The sequence below is a fragment of the Molossus molossus genome, unplaced genomic scaffold, assembly GCF_014108415.1.
Source record: "Molossus molossus isolate mMolMol1 unplaced genomic scaffold, mMolMol1.p scaffold_m16_p_10, whole genome shotgun sequence".
Lineage (NCBI taxonomy): Eukaryota > Metazoa > Chordata > Mammalia > Chiroptera > Molossidae > Molossus > Molossus molossus.
Genome location: NW_023425345.1, coordinates 52,090,027 through 52,110,084, shown reverse-complemented (window position 1 = coordinate 52,110,084; position 20,058 = coordinate 52,090,027). Strand labels below are relative to the sequence as shown.

At 40.9% G+C, this 20,058-nt stretch overlaps 1 protein-coding gene across 6 annotated transcripts in view; it reads left to right on the top strand.

The window, feature by feature from the left end:
• Nucleotides 1-4,089: 4,089 nt before the first annotated feature.
• The window catches only part of TFCP2 (transcription factor CP2), a 73,801-nt gene continuing 57,832 nt past the window's right edge, over nucleotides 4,090-20,058 (top strand). For 4 of the 6 annotated variants that reach the window (XR_004958411.1, XM_036253109.1, XM_036253108.1 and 1 more), the window contains exon 1: nucleotides 4,377-4,907. Coding sequence is in view for 5 of the 6 variants with exons in the window: in XM_036253109.1 (XP_036109002.1) it covers nucleotides 4,786-4,907 (122 nt within the window). In the remaining variant the exon portion in view is untranslated. Of the gene's footprint in view, nucleotides 4,908-20,058 lie in introns of all 6 variants that reach the window. The other 2 variants (XM_036253111.1, XM_036253107.1) reach the window with 1 other exon arrangement.

Genomic DNA, 20,058 nt, shown 5'->3' with positions numbered 1-20,058 from the left:
CTGGTTGGGTCATGCAGGTGGCAGCCACTCGATGTGTTCCTTTCATGTTGATGTTTCTCTCTCTCCCTCCCCCTCTGTCTGAACAAAAAATGGAAAAATGTCCTTGGGTGAGGATAAAAAAATAGTAATAATAAAATAAATAAATAAAAACAAAACAAAAATTTCTATGAGGATTAAATAAGAATATTTGTTAAAGTACTACTAAAACTATAACACATCATACAATGTAAATAATGTTCTTAAATAGGATAGTAAGCCCTGGCTGGTTTGGTTCAGTGTAGAGCATCAGCCTGCAGATCGAAGGGTCGTGGGTTCATTTTTTGGTCAAGGGCACATACCTGGGTTTCAGGTTCAATCCCCAGCCCTGGTCTAGGTTGTATGGGAGGCAACCAATTGATGTGTCTCTCTGTCTCTCTCTCTCTCCCTCCCTTCCAGTCTATCTAAAAAAAATTAATGGAAAAATATCCTCAGGTTAGGATTAACAACAACAACAAAAAAGATAATAATAAATAAATAGGATAATAATACTGACCCAGCCCTGCCTGGTTTGGCTCAGCGGTTGGAGCATCAGCCTGCAGTCCAGAGAGACCCGGGTTTGGTTCCCGCTAAGGGCACATGCCTTGGTTGTGGTTCGTCCCCGGCCCTGGTTGGGTAGTGCAGGAGGTGGCCACTTGATGTGTCCCTTTCACGTCGATGTTCCTCTCTTTCTGTCTCTTCTCTTTTCCTCCCACTCTATCTGAACAAAAAATGGAAAAATGTCCTCAGGTGAGGATAAAAAAATAATAATAATAATACTGACCCAATCTTACAGAGAAGTGGAAATTGGCTAGTGGGAGACTGAAGTTACATTCATTGAATAATTATTATTTTAATAATAATTATTGGCATTTTGTCACTTCATTTAATCCTCACAACAATTTTATTTATTTATTTTTCTTTATTATTATTTTTTTAAATCCTCACCCGAGGATATATTTCCATTTATCTCCAGACAGAGTGGAAGGGAGAGAGGGAGAGAGAGAAATATTGACATGAGAGAGACATACTGATTAGTTGCCTCCTGTACGGCCCTGGTGCAGGCCGGGGACCGAACCACCGTAGGTGCCCTTAACCGAAATTGAACCTGAGACTCTTGTCTGCAGGCTGATGCTCCAACTGCTGAGCCAAATCAGCCCAGGATCTCACAACAGTTTTAGAAGGAGATATTATTTTCATTAATTTATTAATCAAAATACTGAAGCTCAGAGATGTAAAGTTACTTGCCCAAGATTATGCACCTAGTGATGAAGCTGTTGTTCAAACAAGTCATGGCTCTATCTAGTAGATGTTTTAAAATACTCTGAATACAATGCTTGAATACAAAGGATTTTGATTATGACATTTCTCTTTGGGTCTCTGAGCCCAGAACCCATTCTTTTTTTTTTTTTTTATTCCTCACCCGAGGACATTTTTCCATTTTTTGTTCAGATAGAGTGGGAGGAAGAGAGAGAGAGTAACATCGACATGAAAGGGACACATCGAGTGGCTGCTTCCCGCATGACCCAACCAGGGCCAGGGACAAACTGCAACCGTAGCGGGAACGAACCCAGGTCTCTCTGGACCACAGGCTGATGCTCTAACCGCTGAGCCAAACCGACCAGGGCATCAGGACCCATTCTTTTACCCACAGGCACGTGTTTGAGAAAAAACTGAATCAAGGGAAGAAAATATGGGTCGAAGAGATACTGAATGATACAGGAATGAACCAAGACTTGGATGCCTGGGCTTATTAAGGCAGGAAGATAAGTAAGCTTAGAGCCCTTAGAAAAAGAAACCACTGGTTGCCCTGGCCGGTTGCTCAGTGGTTAGAGCTTTGGCCTCTAGACCAAAGAGTAGTGGGTTCAGTTCTGGTCAAGGGCATGTACCTCAGTTGCAGTTCAGTCCCTGGCCCTGGTCGGGCTCATGCAGAAGGGAACCAATCAATGTATCTCTCTCACATCGATGTTTCTCTCTCTCTATCTCTCCCTCCCACTCTGTCTGAAAATAAATGGGAAAATATCCTCTGGTGAGGATTGAAAAAAAGAAGCCATTGACTTCTTCTGTGTTTCTCTCTCTCTCTCCTTCTCCATTCCTCTCTCTATAAAATCAATAAATAATAATTTAAAAAAAGAATAAAGAATACTCCTTTTTCAGGCTTGTGTTCAAAATATCTTCTAATATAGTTGCTGCATTCAGCAAGACTTTTAAACATATCTTCTAATATAGTTGCTGCATTCAGTAGGACTCTTTAAAATTAAAATGCTTCTTTTTTTTTTAATTTTTTTTTTTATCCTCACCTGAGGATATTTTTCCACTTTTTATACAGATAGAGTGGGAGGGAGAGAGAGGAAGGGAGAGAGAGAGAGAGAAACATCGACGTGAAAGGACACATCCAGTGGCTGCCACCCGCACGACCAACCAGGGCCGGGGACAAACTGCAACCGAAGTACGTGCCCTTAGCGGGAACCAAACCCGGGTCTCTCCGGACGCTCTAACCGCTGAGCCAAACTGGCCAGGGCTAAAATGCTTCTTGAATTAAAAAGAGAAAGAACAAGAAGAAGTTGACATGAAGCTGACAGCATGAACGGTTTCAGCCTATGGCTTCTTTTATTTTTTAATTAAAATTTTTTCTTTATTAATTTTATTATTTATTTTTAATCCTCACCCGAGGACATTTTTCCATATTTTGTTCAGACAGAGTAGGAGGGGGAGAGAGAGAGAGAGAGAGAAAAACATCGACGTGAAAGGGACACATTGATTGGTTGCCACCCACACGACTCAACTAGGGCCGGGGACAAACTGCAACTGAGGTACGTGTCCTTAGCGGGAACCGAACCCGGGTTTCTCTGGACCGCAGGCCAACGCTCTAACCGCTGAGCCAAACTGGCCAGGGCTCTTTACTGATTTTAACGAGAAAGAAAGAGAGAGGGAGATAGAAACATCGATGAGAGAAAACATAGACTAGCCACCTCCTGCATGCCTCCCACTGGGGATCTGGCCCACAACCTGGGCATGTGCCCTGACGGGGAATTGAACCAGTGACCTCTTGGCACATGGGTCAACACTCAACCTCTCAGCCATACCCACAGGGCAGAATTCTCTATTCTTTAGGAGATTATGGTCTAGTGAAAAGGGCAAATATACACAAAATGTTAATTCAAGGCAGGTAGTAAAAAAAAAAAAAATCAATAATGGAATACAACAATGAACCAATACTTTCACATATAGCCAATGTCTTGTAGTGAAAAATGTCAGGGTCTGAATTTGGCACATTAACTTAGCTCTGGCCCATTTTAAGCCCTTTGCCTCCTCTCCTTATTGATAAAACGAGGATCACAATACTTACCTTTAGAAGTATACTGTAATTTTAATTACAAGATTGTCTTGAGTATTATTGATAAAGTAAGAAAGTTCCCAGTATATATATGATGCTCAATAAACAATGGACATTGTTATTTAATTCTCAAAGGAGGAAGGTGGAGCAGGTATGGTTACAGCTACATTTCAAGTGAGGAAGTTAAATCTCAGTGAGATTAAGCAATTATTCTAAGTCACCAAACTAGTAAATCAAGACTCCGGCCCAAATCCTGATTTTCAGACCACCACCTTTCAAAAACCACAACACTTTAACCTATGTTATGCTTTCGTGTTCAAATGCATTAGGAAGAATGCGGAAGCTAGGAAGACCGTCCAGGGAAGTGGGACTTAAGCAGAGTCTTGACCTCCAGAGAGGTGAGTTTAAAGAGAGAATTCAAGGAGCAAACGACTGCATGTAGATAGCGTCGGAGAAAACGGCCAAGAGTCCTTTTCCCGGGGATGAGTGTGGGTTGGGTAAGACTAGAACGAAGGCTCCACCCACGCCCTAAGGAACCGATCTGGTACCTGGCGGATGCTAGAACGCAGGCGGCGACAGGCAGGGACATTTAAACCCAGACACCTGACGCAAGTCACGTCCCCTCCCAATTCGCCCAGCCCATTTTAGGGGCGGGAAGCCGTGGCGAAACTGGCCTATCACCACTGCCTAGGCCAATGAAGTCTCTTTTTCATTGGTGATCGATAGGGTGACGTCACGTTCCCCGGACCGGCAAAAGAAGAGGGCGCCATGATTGGTTGGCGTTGGGGCGGCGGGCGGTGGTGGGACCTGGCGAGTCTGGGTTTCAAACCCGTGCTGGACTTTACCTTTACATGTTTCGAGGCCGTGTGGGTGCTGCAGAGGTCAGGGAGCTCGCTGGGCGGAAACCTGCACTTGGTTTTAAGAGCCGTGGGGTTGACCGGAAGTGATCTCGGGGCTGACCGGAAGCAAGGCCTGGAGGGGAAAGGAGAGCGGGTCCCGGGAGGGAGGGGGTCCCTAGCTGTAGGAGGCGGGGGAAAAGGTGCAAAAGCGACCTGGGAGCGCTGGCTAGGCATTGGGTCGCTGCTGCTGGTCCGTTTGGGAAGCAGCGAGTGACCACCACACGCAGAAAGGGAGAGTCCAGAGTGGGAGTGTGGGACTTCAGGGCTGCCTCTGGGCAGGCTGGAATAATTAAGCAAAAGGGTCCTCACGCGGCCCCAGAGAGCTGGTTTGGGGGTACTTTGGAAGTCGGGCAGCCCAGAACAAGGAGCCAGGGATACGGGAGATTAGTGCGGGTCGGGCTGGGGGTGGCTTGTGGGTACTGCGTGGGTGATCTTGGTTTGGAGCTCCCTGCAGCCCTTGCCCCCGTTGGGTAGAATCACACTGCTCACCTTTGTGCAAGAAACAGTGTCTCCTGGGGCAAGAAAGGAGCCAGGATGGCTTGGGCTCTGAAGCTGCCTCTGGCCGATGAAGTGATTGAATCCGGGCTGGTGCAAGACTTTGATGCTAGTCTGTCCGGGATCGGCCAGGAACTGGGTGCTGGTGCCTATAGCATGAGGTGAGTGAGATTTTCCCAGACCCTGCACCTTCTCAATGACAAAGGCAGGACAGAGAATAGGGTTGGTGGTGGTAGTGTGGGGGAGTAGTGTGTAGAGTTAAAGACGCTGTCTGCAGTTAGGGAAAAGGGATTTGTTTATTTTGTTCCTTTGAGTTATGAATATTGTGGAAAAAATGGAACAGGATATTGTGGGCAGTGTCAAGTCTACAGGATCAGTAGGAAAAGGAAGAATGGCCCTTGATTAGCAACCAGGTAAATGTGAGAGGATGTGCCAGTGTGGAAGACTTGGAGACTGATGGTGTGTGTGTGTGTAGGTTGGACTGGACTTGTATGAAGAAGAGGCTATATTGAACATGTGAGGGATGTCTAGGGAGTTGGGAGTTGGAAGCTGGGTCTTAATGATGAATATTGGTTTACTGTTGGAACGAAATGTGAGACCTTGTTGAAGAATACACATCTGTATCTTAGCCTGCTTTTAAGGCTTGGCTTAACTCTAAGGACTTTTGAAACATAACTGTGAGAGGAAAAAGTGTCAAAGAGAACTTTTAGATGCTTTTAGACCTCTATGTATGTATCAAGCCAAATGTCGATAATGAATAAAAGTACCCTTTGGAAGCAACATTACATTTCCATGTAATTTATTTGCATGTGTTACCTACTTCATTCCTCCAATGTAGTTTGTTTTGTTTATAAGATGTGCAAGAATCATGTCTGGAAATGTTGAAACATCTGTATCTTAGGGTTAGATGGAATGTAACTGGGTTTCCAAATGCATTATGAGGCTTAATCCAAATAGTAAGTCAAAGGAGACTTTATTTATTTTTATTAAATGTACTAGGGTGACATTGGTTAATAAAATTGTATAGGTTTCAGGTGTACAGTTCTTTAATGCATCATCTGTATGTTGTGTCTTTTTTTTTTTTCTCCTCACCCGAGGTCATTTTTCCATTTTTTGTTCAGATAGAGTGGGAGGGAGAGAGAGAGAGAAACATCGACGTAAAAGGGACACATCGAGTGGCTGCCACCCGCACCGACCAACCAGGGCCGGGGACAAACTACAACCGAGGTATATGTCCTTGGCAGGAACCGAACCTGGGTCTCCGGACTGCAGGCCAATGCTCCAGCCACTGAGCCAAACTGGCCAGGGCTGTATATTGTGTGTATACCACCCCAAGTCAAGTATCCTTCTATCACCATTTATCCAGTTACCCTGTCCTGCCTACCCCCACTCACCTTTCCCCTCTGGTAATCACCATACTGTTGTCTATGAGTTGTTTTTTTGCTATTGTTTTCTTTTTTGCTTAATCCCTTCACCTTTTTCACCCAGCCCTACCCCAACCCCCTCCCCTCAAAGGAAGCTTTAAAACTTAACACCTTAATTGGGTTTAGGGGTTTATAGGGGAAAGATGCATTTTTATGGGGAAAGTAGACAAATTTTGCATTCTGATAGTGACATCTTTTGAGAGCTACATAATGTAAACTTCCATTCTTTATCCCTATGAAACCAAAATGGACTTTCCTCACTGAAGTAAAATTATTAGTTAGAATTTAGTAAATACTTCACCTTCAGGAATCTTTGCTTAATTAGAATAATAAAGGCTGTCTGTATACATATTTTTGTGATTTTTTTTCAAGGAAATTTGAGTTCTGTCATGCAGTGCTATTAGTCTTGAGACATTTAACTCTAGTTTTACCTGTCCTTGTTTATATAAGTCGTACCATAAAAATAGAGATTAACTTGGTCTGAAGGTAAATGTCTGGAGCCTGAGCTTGCATGTCAGTATTTGACATAATGTTTGACAATTTATGCTATTGTTCATGTAAAGATTACCACAGCAAAAGTTTGGTTCTTGTCTAGGTTATTAGAGTTTAGGATGGAGATACTTAAACATAACTACTTGCTATAAAAATAGTTAACATTGTCAGCAAACATTGGTGAATCCATTATGTACTCTCTACTACAGGACTTTACATTGATGAGTGCTTTCTGTGTCATACCCTGAGTGGTCTTCACACCTGTGAATGGCCTGCATTTTTACACATTTAAAATTTTTTTCCAACACACACACAAAAAATTTACAAGAGTTTTCAAACATCATTTTATGTTTTCACAACGTGACACATTTTAATTTATTTTTTTCTTTGCTTTTTTTCCCCCCTTTTCATGCATTTTGCTCTTGTCACTATTCTCTTGGCTCTTGCATACATTTAGTAATTTACATTAACTTGTGTTACTTAGATATTAGTTCCAAATTTTAGTATGCATGAGAGTCATCTGGAGTACTTATTAAAAATAGTTTCCAGGGTCCCATCTTTGGTGATTGTTTGGGACACAGATCAGAAATCTGATTTTTTAAAAAGTTAATAAATGATTTTGATGCAGGTAGTCTAGGGACCACACTTCGAGGTAATAGTTTTTTGCTCTTCCTCTTTCTACTTTTTTTTTTTTTTTTTAATCTTTACGTGAGGACATTTTTGCATTTTTCTTCAGATAGAGCAGGAGGGAGAAAGGAAGGGAGAGAGAGAGAAACATCCATGTGAAAAAGACACATCGAGTGGTTGCCACCCACATGACCCCAACTGGGGCCGGGGACAAACTGCAACCAAGCTATGTGCCCTTAGCGGAAACCAAACTCGGGACTCTGGACCACGGGCCGACACTCTAACCACTGAACCAAACCGGCCAGGGCCCTCTTTTTCATTTTAATTAGACCTTGTGATTGCTTTTACTACACCTGCATTAGGGAAAATGTTCTCTTTGACAAGTAATTTGTTTTGTAAAATTCTTCCCCTAATATATTTGTTTTATCCTAGTTTGCTTACTTTAATTAGATTTTGCTTCAAATTTATTGATTTATAGTTTATAAATCATTTTAACTGGATTGTTTTTGATTCTTGATCTGCTCTTATATTCAGTAATCTTCTTTTTATAGTACTTCTTTAATATTCTCCTTACTTTGTTCTTACATTTTAATACATGGCATAAACTTTATAGTTAAAGGAGATTCCCTGGAAACTTGCTGAATGAAAGAAGCCAGTCACAGAAGGCCACACAACATATGACTCCATTTCTATGAAATGTACAGAATAGGCAAATCTCTAGAGACTGTGGATTAGTGGTTGACAAGAGGTGGGGGAGAAGAGGGAATGAGAAGTGGCTGTTAATGTGTACCAATATTTGGGGGGAGAGATGATAAAAGTATTCTAAAGTTGTGGTAATGGTTGCACAGCTCTGTGGCTACCTAAAAACAATTGCATTGTACACTTGAAAGGGTGAATAGTGTGATATATGGATTGTATTTCAGTAGAACTTATTTTAAAAAGTAAAGATTAAATTTTGTTTTTATTTATTTATTTAAGAATAGTTTATTGATTTTTAGAGAGAGGGAAAGAGAGAAGAGAGAAATGCCAACTTTAATCAGCTGTGTCCTGCATGTCTCCTACTGGGAATGGAGCCCTCAACCCAGGCATGTGTGGTGACTGGGAATCGAACCAGCAACCTTTAGGTGCACCAGACGACGCCCAACCAACTGAGCCATACTTTGTTTATAATTTTCCCTTTTTCTCATTTTTTAAGTTGAGTGGATTTCACACTACATAACATCAGCCATTTTATTTTATTTTATTGTTTGTTTTTGTTTTTTGGTATGGGCCCCTAGCAGAAACCGAACCCGGGACTCTTTGGTCCGCAGGCCAATACTCCAACCACTGAGCCAAATTGGCCAGGGCAAAATCAGCCATTTTAAAGTGAACAGGTCAATGGCATTTAGTATGTTCACAGTGTTGTACAATCACCACCTCTAGTTCCAAAGCATTTTCATCACCCCCAAAGAAAACCTTCTATCTGTTAAACATTGGCTTCTCATTTCCCTCTCACCTCTCTCCCTAGTAACCACTAATATGCATTTTGTCTCTATGGATTGACCTATTCTGGATATTTTGCATAATGGAATCATATGATGTATGACTTAGTGTGTCTTTCTTCTGTCAGTTAGCATAAGTTTTCAGGGTTTGTCCACATTATAACATGCATTAATCCTTCAGTACTTCATTCTTTTTATGGCTGAATAATATGCCATTGAATGTATATATCAAAATTTGTTTATCCACTCATCTATTAATGGACATTTGGGTTGTTTCTACCTTTGACTCTTATGAATAATGGCAACAGCATTATGTTTATGAAGGACATAACAAAAAATGTTCATAAACATTCATGTACAAAGTTTCTATGTAGACATTTTTCTTTTTTTTGAGTTATAATTGACATATAACATTGTGTTAGTTTTAGGTGTACAACATAATGATGTGCTTTTTGTATATTTTGTGAAATGATCACCACAATAAGTTCAGTTAACATCCATGACTCTACATAGTTGCAAAATTTCTGTTCTGGTGATGAGAACTTTTAAGATTTACTCTTTTAGCAATTTTCAGATATGGAGTACAATATTATTAACTATAGTCACCATGCTGTACTAGACATATATTTTCATTTCTCTTGGTATATACTTAGAATTGGAGTGGATGAGTCATATGGTAATTCAATGCTTAATTTTTTTGTAATTTAAAGACCTTTTTTAAGAGTAGTTGAAGTTCACAACAATAGAGGAAGGTACAGAAATTTCTCACATACCTCCTGCCTCCATACATGTAGAGCCTCCCCCATTATCAGTATCTCCCATCAGAGTGTTACACACTGTATACCTAAATTGATGAACCTACACTGACACATCATAATCACTCAAAGTCCATAGTTTACCTTAGGGTTCACTGTTGGTGTACATTCTATGGCCTTAGACAAATTTATAATGACATGTATCCATCATGTCAATATGGAGTATTTCATTGCCCTAAAAGTCTTCTATGTTCTACCTATTCATTTCCCCACCCCGTCACCTCCATCCCTAGCAACTCTTGATCTTTTTTTTTTTTAAAAAATATGTTTTTATCGATTTATTTTAGAGAGAAATCAAGGGAGGGAGAGAAAGAAACATCAATGTGAAAGAGACACATCAGTCAGGTGCCTCCTGCACACCTCTTCCTGGGGATCGAGCCCTCACCCTGGGCATGTGTTCTGACTGGGAATCGAACCAGGACATCTCAGTCCATGGGATAATACTCAATCCATTGAGCCACACCAGCCAGGCTCTATTGATCTTTTTATTGTCTCCATATTTTTGTCTTATTCAGAGTGTCATATAATTGGAATTATACAATATGTAGACTTTTCAGATTGGTTTCTTCCACTTAGTAATATATATTTTACATTCTACCATGTCTTTTCATGGCTTGTTAGCTCATTTCTTTTTAGTGGTGAATAGTATTTCATTGTCTGGAAGGATTTATTTATCCATTCACCTACTGAAGGACTTGTTAGTTTCTTCCAAGTTTTGGCAGTTATAAATAAGGCTGGTATAAACATCCATGTGTAGGTTTTTATGTGGACATAGTTTTTAGTTGTTTTGAGTAAATACCCAATGAGTGTTGTTTTTTAACATTAAAATTTTTTTTTTTTTCTTTATTGATTTTTAGAGAGACAGGAAGGGAGAGGGAGAGAGACATAGAAACGTTGATGAGAGAGAACATTCATTGGCTGCCTCCTGCATTGCCCCCCACTGGGATTGGGCCCACAACCTGGGCATGTGTCCTAACTGGGAATCGAACCGGCAACCTCTTGGTGCATGGGTTGATGCTCAACCACTGAGCCACACTGGTGGGACCATAATGCCCTTTAAAAAATATATGTATTTTCCTGTATTGAGTTAAGAGAGAGAGAAACATCGATGAGAGAGAACATTGACTGGCCGCCTCCTGCATGTCCCCCACTGGCGATTGGGCCCACAACTCAGGCATGTGCCCTGACAGGGAATCGAACCAGTGACCTCTTCGTGCATGGGTCAGTGCTCAGCCAGTGAGCCATTACAGCCGGGCAACTATAATGCCCTTTTATTGTTAAGGATGTTTCCATCTATTCCTGGTTTCGTGTGTGTGTGTGTATTTTATTGTGGTAAAATATACATAATATAAAATTTTCCATTTTATCTTTTTTTTTTTTAATCCTCACTCGAGGACATTTTTTCATTTTTTGTTCAGATAGAGTAGGAGGGAGAGAAAGGAAGAGAGAGAGAGAGAAACATCAATGTGAAAGTTACACATCGAGTGGCTGCCACCCGTACAACCCAAGCAGGGCCGGGGACAAACTGCAACCAAGATACGTGCCCTTTGCAGGAACCGAACCCGGGTCTCTCTGGACCGCAGGCTGAAGTTCTAACCGCTGAGCCAAACCGGCCAGGGCCATTTTATCTATTTTTTTTTTTTTTTGTGGTACATGCCCCAGCAGGAACCGAACCTGGGACTCTCTGGCCCGCAGGCCGACACTCAACCGCTGAACCAAACTGGCCAGGGCCATTTTATCTATTTTTAAGCATATAGTTAGTTCAGTGGCATTAAGTATATTCATATTGTTGTGCAACCATTACCACCATTCATCCATTTCCAGAACTTATTCATCATCCCAAACTGAAATTCTGTATCTATTAATCACCAAGCCCCCTGGACCCTGACAACCACCACTCTACTTTCTGTCTCTGAATCTAACTACTCTAGGAACCTCATATAAGTGGAATCACACAAATTCGACCTTTTGTGATTGCCTTATTTCACTTAGTATGTTGTCAAGGTTTTGTTGAGTATTTTTATTGTGAAAGGGTGTTGCATTTTGTCCAGTGTCTTCTCTGTGTCTGTCGAGATGATCATGTGATGTAGTACATTGATTTATTTCCCTATATTGAACTACACTTGTATTCCTGGAATAAATCCTTAGTCATAATTTGTAGTCAATTTTATTTTATTTTATTTATTTACTTATTTTAAATCTTTATTGTTGAATGTAGAATGTATTACAGATGTTCCTCATTTTTCCCCCATTGACCCCCTCCTCCCCACTCCTGCCCCCCTTCCGCCTTTTCCCACACTGTTGTCTGTGTCCATTGGTTATGCATATAAGTTCTATGGTTTATTTCTTCCCACCCCCCAACCCTTCTTTCCTTTGAGGTTTGTCAGTCTAGCAATGAATTTGTACTTCTTAATCCCTTCACCTTTTTCACCCATTCCCCCAACCCTTCTCCCATCTGGCAACCAACAAAATGTTCTCTGTATCTATGAGAATGTTTCTGTTCTACCTGTTCATTTTGTTTGCAGATTCCATTGTTGATAGATATGTATTCATTGCCATTTTGTTTGTTCATATATTTTATCTTTTTCTTCAAAAAGACCCTTCATCATTTCATATAATAACGGTTTGTTGGTGATGAACTCCTTAACTTTTTCTTGTCTGGGAAACTCTTTATATGGCCATCGATTCTAAATGACAGCTTTGCAGGATAGAGTAATCTTGGTTGTAGGTTCTTGCTTTTCATCACTCTGAATATTTCTTGCCACTCCCTTCTGGCCTCCAGTTTCTTTTGAGAAATCAGCTGACAGCCTTATGGGAACTCCCTTGTAGCTGCCTTTCTCTTGCTGCTTTTAAGATTCTCTCTTTGTCTTGAACCTTTTGCATTTTGATGATGATGTGTCTTGGTGTGGGCCTCTAGGGGTTCATCTTATTTGGGACTCTCTGTGCTTTCTGGACTTGTATGTCTGTTTCCTTCACCAAGTTAGGAAGGTTTTCTGCCATTATTGTTTCAAACAGGTTTTCAATTTCTTGTTCTCGCTCTTCTCCTTCTGGCACTCCCAAGATGCGAATGTCGGCACGCTTGAAGTTGTCCCTGAGGTTCCTTACACTATCCTCATTTTTTTTGGATTCTTTTTTCTTTTTGCTGTTTTGATTGGGCATTTTTGCTTCCTTATATTCCAAGTCGATGGTTTGCTTCTTGGATTTATGTACTGTACTATTGAATCTGTGTAAATTATTCTTTATTTCAGTTAATGCCTCCTTCATTTCTGACTGTGCATCCATCATTTCTGACTGGTCCTTTTTTATGCTCTTGAGGTTCTCACTAAGTTCATTGAGCATCCTTATAAGCAGTATTTTGAACTCAGCATCTGTTAGGTTGCTTATCTCCATTTCGCTTAGTTCTTTTCTTGGGATTTTGTTCTGTTCTTTCATTTGGGACTTGTTTCTTTGTCTCCTCATTTTGGCTGCCTCCCTGTGTTTGTTTCTGTGTATTACTTAACGAGAGGTATGGAGCTATCTGAGACCAGATGCTGCTTGTTTGAAAGAATTTAGGAAAAACCTGAAGCAGGATCCAAGACAGGCCAATCCTATGGTTAAGCAAGTGGCAACAGCTTGGGTGGGCCTGAAAGTTGGGTGGGATGGGGCCTCAGGGAGTCACCAGGGTGGGGCAACCAGTGTGAGCCAGGTTGCTTGAGTCCCAGATATGGCAGCTGTCTGCCGCCCCAGGGAAGGGCTCACCAAAGGAACAAAGGCCTCCAACAGCACGTTTGTCCAGGAGAAAGCCCCCTCTCCAGCCCTTGCTCCAGTGCCAAACAGCTCAGTTCTTCCCTGTATGTCTCTGGTGCCCCTCGAGCTGCCTCCCCTCCAAGCTTAGAGGGAGTCTCTGAGTCCGATAAGTCTGTGCTCGGGCCCTTTAAGGAGCTGCCTGGGGCTCCAGCCGCGTCAGCTTCCCTGAGACTCAGTTCCCACTGGTTCTTCCATCCAGAAGTTATGGGGACTTCTCTTCCTGGCACTGGAACCCTGAGCTGGGTACCTGGTATGGGACAGGGACCCCTCAGTCCTCAGGAAAGACCTTCCCAGCCGAGGTGTCCTCCTGATTTTTATCCATCACACATGGGTGTAGGACCAGCCTGTCGCACCTCCACCCCTCGCGCCTCCGCCCCTCCTACCAGTCTGGATGTGGCTGCTGCTTTAATTCCATAGTTTTAGGACTTCCATTCAGCTTGATTTCAGGCGGTTTTGAATGATGGTTGTTCTGTAGTTTAGTTGTAAGTTTGATGTGGTTGTGGGAGGACATGATACCACATTTACCTACACCACCATCTTGAACGGAAGTCTGTGTAGTCAATTTTAAAAAATGATGATGAGTCCTGGCCTGTTTGGCTCAGTGGTTAGAGCGACGGCCCACAGACCAGAGAGTCCCAGGTTCGGTTCCCGCTAAGGGCATGTACCTCTGTTGCAGTTTGTCACCGGCTTCAGTTGGGGTCATGTGGGTGGCAACCATTCTGTGTCTCTCTCATATCGATGTTTCTCTCTCTCTCTTCCTCCCTCTCTCCCTCTCACTCTATCTGAAGATAAATGCAAAAATGTCCTTGGGTGAGGATGATAATAATAATAATGATAATAAAAAAATAAAGTAAAATGATGGTGAACACACAATTCTTTTTTTTTTTTTTAATCCTCATCCGAGGACATCTTTCCATTTTCTGTACAGACAGAGTGGGAGGGAGAGAGAGGAAGAGAGAGAGAGGGAAACATCGACGTGAAAGGGACACATCGAGTGGCTGCCACCCGCACGACCAACCAGGGCCGGGGACAAACTGCAACCGAGGTACATGCCCTTAGCGGGAACCGAACCCGGGCCTCTCCGGACCGCAGGCGGACGCTCTAACCGCTGAGCCAAACCGGCCAGGGCCACACAATTCTTTTTTAAAAATCTTCACCCAAGGATATGTTTATTGATTTTTAGAGAGAGGAAGGGAGAGAGAAAAAGAAATAGATGTGAGAGAGAAATATTGATTGGTTGCTTCTTGCATGCACCTCAACAGGGGACCAAACCCGCAACTTAGGCATGCCCTGACTGGGAATTGAACCTACAGCCTTCCATTGTATAGGACGAGGCTCCAACCATCTGATCCACCACTAACCAGGGCATGTAATCATTTTAATGTGCTATCAGATTCAATTTGCTGGGTTGTTTTTTTTTTTGGTTAGTCCTTACCCAAGGATATTTTTCTGTTGATTTGTTGATAGAGTGGAAGGGAGGCAGGGAGGGAGGAAGAGAGAGAGAGAGATAGAGAGATTGATTGATGTGAGAGAGCACACTGATCGGTTGCCTCCTACATATGCCTCTACTCTTCCGGGTATTGAAACTGCAACCCAGGTACATGCCCTTGACTCTCTGAATTGAACCCACAACCCTTTGGTTTAATCACTTAACCGCACCACCCAGGGCTTTACTATATATATATATATATATATATATTAATATGTTTTTATTGATTCTATAGAGCGAGGGAGAGAGAGATAGAAACATCAATCAGCTGCCTCCTGCACATCCCCCACTAGGGATTGAGCCCACAACCTGGGCATGTGCCCTGTCCAGGAATCAAACCAGTAACCTCTTGGTTCATGGGTTGACGCTCAACTAATGAGCCACACTGGCCGGGCATAGTTTGCTCTTGTTTTTTCTAGTTCCTTAAAATGTAAAGTTAGATTATTTGATATAAGGTCTTTTTATGCTGGCATTTATAGCTATAAACTTCCCCCTGAGTACTACTTTCACTGTGCCCTATAAATTTTGGTATTTTAAATTTCATTTTAATTTGTCTTGGAATTTTCTAATTTACCTAGTGGTTTCTTCTTTCACTCATTGATTAAGAGTGTGTTGTTTAATTTCCACGCATTTCCAAATTTTAAATTATTCTTTGATTGATTTCCAGCTTCATTATATGATGCTTAGAGAATTTAGTTTGTATGATTTTCATCTTTTTATTTATTTATTTATTTATTTATTTATTTATTTTATTTTTTTTTTTATCCTCACCCGAGGACATTTTTTTTTTGTTCAGGTAGAGTGGGAGGGAGAGAGAGGAAGAGAGAGAGAGAGAGAAACATCGATGTGATAGGGACACATCGAGTGGCTGCCACCCGCACAACCGACCAGGGCCGGGGACAAACTGCAACCAAGGTACATGCCCTTAGCGGGAACCGAACCCGGGTCTCTCAGGACCGCAGGCTGATGCTCTAACCGCAGAGCCAAACCGGCCAGGGCGATTTTCATCTTTTTAAACTTAATTGAGGATTGGTTTATGACCTTACATGTGCTCCTTCCTAGAGAATGTTTTATGTGTACTTGAGAATAAAATATATATTCTGCTGTTATTGGGTAGAATGTTCTGTATATGTTATTTAGGTCTACTTGGTTTATAGTATTCAAGTCCTTATTGATCTTATGTCTAAATGTCCACTCATTATTTAAAGTGGGATATTGAAGTCAACAATCATTATAGTAGAAGTGTCTATTTTTCTCTTCAGTTCTGTCAGTGTTTGCTTCTTATACTTGGGAATTCTGTTGCTTGGTGTATACATGTCAATAATTATTATATCTTCTTGATAAAGTGGCCTTTTAAAATCAATATAAAATGTTCTTATTTGTCTTGTGTAACATTTTTTTTATATACTTTATTTATTTATTTTTAATCCTCACCCGAGGATATTTTTCCATTTATCTTTAGATAGAGTAGGAGGGAGAGAGAGAAACATCTATGTGAAAGAGCTACATCGACTGGTTGTGTCCCGTGCGACCCTGATCAGGGCCGGGGATGAACCACAACTGAGGTACATGACCTTGGCTGGAATTGAACCTGGGTCTTGTTGGTCCGCGGGTTAACGCTCTAACCGCTGAGCAAAACCAGTCAGGGCTCTTGTAACATTTTTTACTTAAGTTCTGTTTTGTCTGATATATGTATAGTGTTCTCAGCTCTCTTTTGGTTTTCATCTTTTATTTTTACCCTGTTTGTGTGCTGTGTCTAAAGTGAGTCTTTTGTAAGCAGCACATGGTTGGCCTTTTTAAAAAAAATATACTTCTGTCAATCTGTGTCTTTAATTGGTGAGTTCATTTATTTGTATGTAAAGGGATTACTGATATTTCTGCCATTGCACTGTTTTCTATGTATCATATCATTTTTTTTGTTCCTCAATTTCTCTAATACTGCTTTCTTTTTGTTTGTTTGTTTGTTTTTGTTATAATATGTTGATTCCCTCTATGTTTCTTTTTGTATATAGTTTTAGTTATTTTCTGAATGGTTACTGTGGGGGTTACAGTTAATAACAATCTAAGTTTACAGCAATCTAATTCGAATTGATACCAATTAAGCTTCAACAGCATACATTAAACCAGACTTATTGTGATAATTTTGCAATATATACAAATATTGGACCATTATATTGTACACCTGAAACTAATATAATGTTATATATCAATTATATCTCAGGAAAAAGAGCATATATTAACTGTTCCTATCCAACTCCATTCCTCTCTTTATGTTGTTACTGTCACAAATGATATCTTTATATATTGAATGCCTATTTCTATAGTTTTATAAGTATTGTTTCATGCATTCATTTTAAATCATACAGGAAACAAAAAGAAGAGTTACATACCTAAAATACAATATGCTAGCTTTTATATTTAACTATGTAACCTTTGCAGTAATATTTATTTATTTGTTTATTTATTCTTTTAAGTTATTATTATTACTTTTTTTGTTAATTTTCACCCAAGGATATTTTCCTATTAATTCTTAGAGTGGAAGGGAGGTGGAAAGAAAGAGAAAAAAAGAGAAACATCGATGTATTAAGACACATGGATTGGTTGCCTCCCTGACAACCCCGACCAGGACTGGGGATTGAATTTGTAACCCAGGTATGTGCTCCTGATTGGAAATCAAACTCGTGATTCTTTGGTCTGCTGGCCAAAGTTCTAACTGCTGAGCCAAACCAGCCAGGGTGATCTTTAGTCCACTAGCAATGAACTCCATTAGCTTTTGTTGAGAAATCTCTAATTTCTCTTTCATTTTAGAATTCTTGGTTGATAGTTTTTACTTTATTTATTTATTTTTTTATTATTATTTTTTTTATCCTCACCTGAAGACATTTTTCCATTTTTTGTTCAGGTAGAGTGGGAGGGAGAGAGAGAGAGAACCGTCGATGTGAAAGGGACACATCAAGTGGCTGCCACCCGCACGACCAACCAGGGCCGGGGACAAACTGCAACCGAGGTACATGCCCTTAGCGGGAACCAAACCCGGGTCTCTCCGGACCGCAGGCCGACGCTCTAACCGCTGAGCCAAACCGGCCAGGGCAGTTTTTACATTATTTTTAATATGTCATCCCACTGCCTTTTGGCCTCTATGTTTTCTGATGAGATATTGGCTGTTAACCTCATCAAGGGTCCCTCATATGTAGCGAGTCACTTCCTGCTGCTGCTCTGAAGATTTACTCTTTGTTTTTCAACAGTTTGAATATAATCTATCTTGGTGTGGATTTCATTGAACTTACTTACCCTGTTAAAGTTTGTTGAGCTTCTTGGATGTGTAGATGCATGTCTTTCTTTAATTTAGAAAATTTTTGACTGTTAATTCTTCAAAAAATTTTACTGCCTGTTTCTTTTCTCTTCCTGGGGCTCCAATAATGTGTATGTTGATAGACTTGATGGCCCCTTCGGCTGTGTTCTTTTTCTTTTTTTTTAATTTACTTTTCTTTCTTCTTTTTAGCCTGAGTAATATCAATGATCTTATCTCCACATTTGCTGATTCTTCTGCCTGGTCAAAATCTGAAGTTGAACCCAGTGAATGTTCAACCCCAGCTATTGTACTTTTTTGTCCAGAACTTCTATATGATTCCATTTTATAATTTCTATCTTTTTTATTGCTATTCCTTAGTCATACATTGTTATCCTGATTTCCTTTAGTTATTTGTCCATGGTTTCCTTCAGTTCTTTGAGCATAATTAAGGCAGTTAATTTAGCTGCTCTCTCTGGAACATGCCTGCATCTTTCCCTAACCCCTACCCCCTTCCTCCTAGGCACATTTCCTTGCCTCTCTCCTCCTGAGCTCCAAGGGTCCCTTTTTTGCCTCTATAACTTGTTTCCTGAGTCCCTTTCTTCTACAGCTCACTTCTTCTACCTCTGTGACCTTCTAAATAAACTTTCTTTTACAGTTTGAAGAAAAAAAAAAAAAAGACAGTTAATTTAAAATCTTTGTGTAGTAAGTCTAGTATCTGGGCTTGCTTAGGAATGGTTTCTGTCAGTCGTCCATCCCACCCCCCCAATGGACCGTACTTTCCTGTGTCTTTGTATGCTTCATAATTTTATTTTGTGATTAAGAATTGTACATTTTGAATATTGTAATGTGATAGCTCTGGGAATCAGATTCTAGTCCCTCCCTAGAGATTACTATTGTTGGCAAAATTGTAGTCATCCATTTGTTTAGTGACTTTTCCAAACTATTTTTGCAAAGAGTTTTTCTTGTATGTGGTCAATGAAGTCTCTTGTTATCTCCATGGTCAGCCAGTATCTTGACAGAGATTTCCTTAAATGCCTGGGTCACATAGGAAAAGAAAAGGGTAGGGAAGTGTTCTGTTTTTGTTTTTTTAAATCCCTTTGTCTAACTCTGGGAAAGATGCTTCAGCCATGGGAGTTGAAACAATGGCCAGCTTCTGTGCTAGCTTCTCAGCAATCAAAAGCAGTGATCAAAAGACATAATTTTGATTTTTGGAGGACCTAGCCGCTATTGCTTATCCTGGCACTAGCAAGCTGAAACAGGATCTTGAGCAACTGTCCCCACTTCTGCCTTTCATTGCACTGGGAGCTTCAGGATGATAGATGCTACACCAAACACTGAAATTCACTAAAATTTACCAGTCTCTTTCTTTATCAAGCACTCTCTTAGAGACTGAAAGTGTTCAACTAGATTCCAGAGTTCCAAATAGTTGCTTCAAGCATTTCTTGTTGGCTCAATAGTTGTTTTGGTGGTTGGACCAATTCCTAGAGCTTCCTACTTTACTATCTTCTATGATCTCTGTTCTTAATTTATAATAGCCTTCTAACTGGTCCAACACTGCCTCTAACTCTGCACTTACGAGCCCCCCAGTGTATTCGCTACACAGAAACTTTTGTAAATGTGTGTATATTTTGTTTGTTTGTTTGTTTGTTTGTTTGTTTATATTTATCCTCACCGGAGGACACTCCTCCACTTTCTGTTCAGATAGAGTGGGAGGGAGAGAGAGAAACAGAGAGAGAGAGAAACATCAACGTGAAAGGGACACATCGAGTGGCCGCCACCCACACGACCAACCAGGGCCCGGGACAAACCGCAACCAAGGTATGTGCCCTTAGTGGGAACTGAACCCGGGTCTCTCTGGACCGCAGGCCAATGCTCCAACCGCTGAGCCAAACCAGCCAGGGCTATT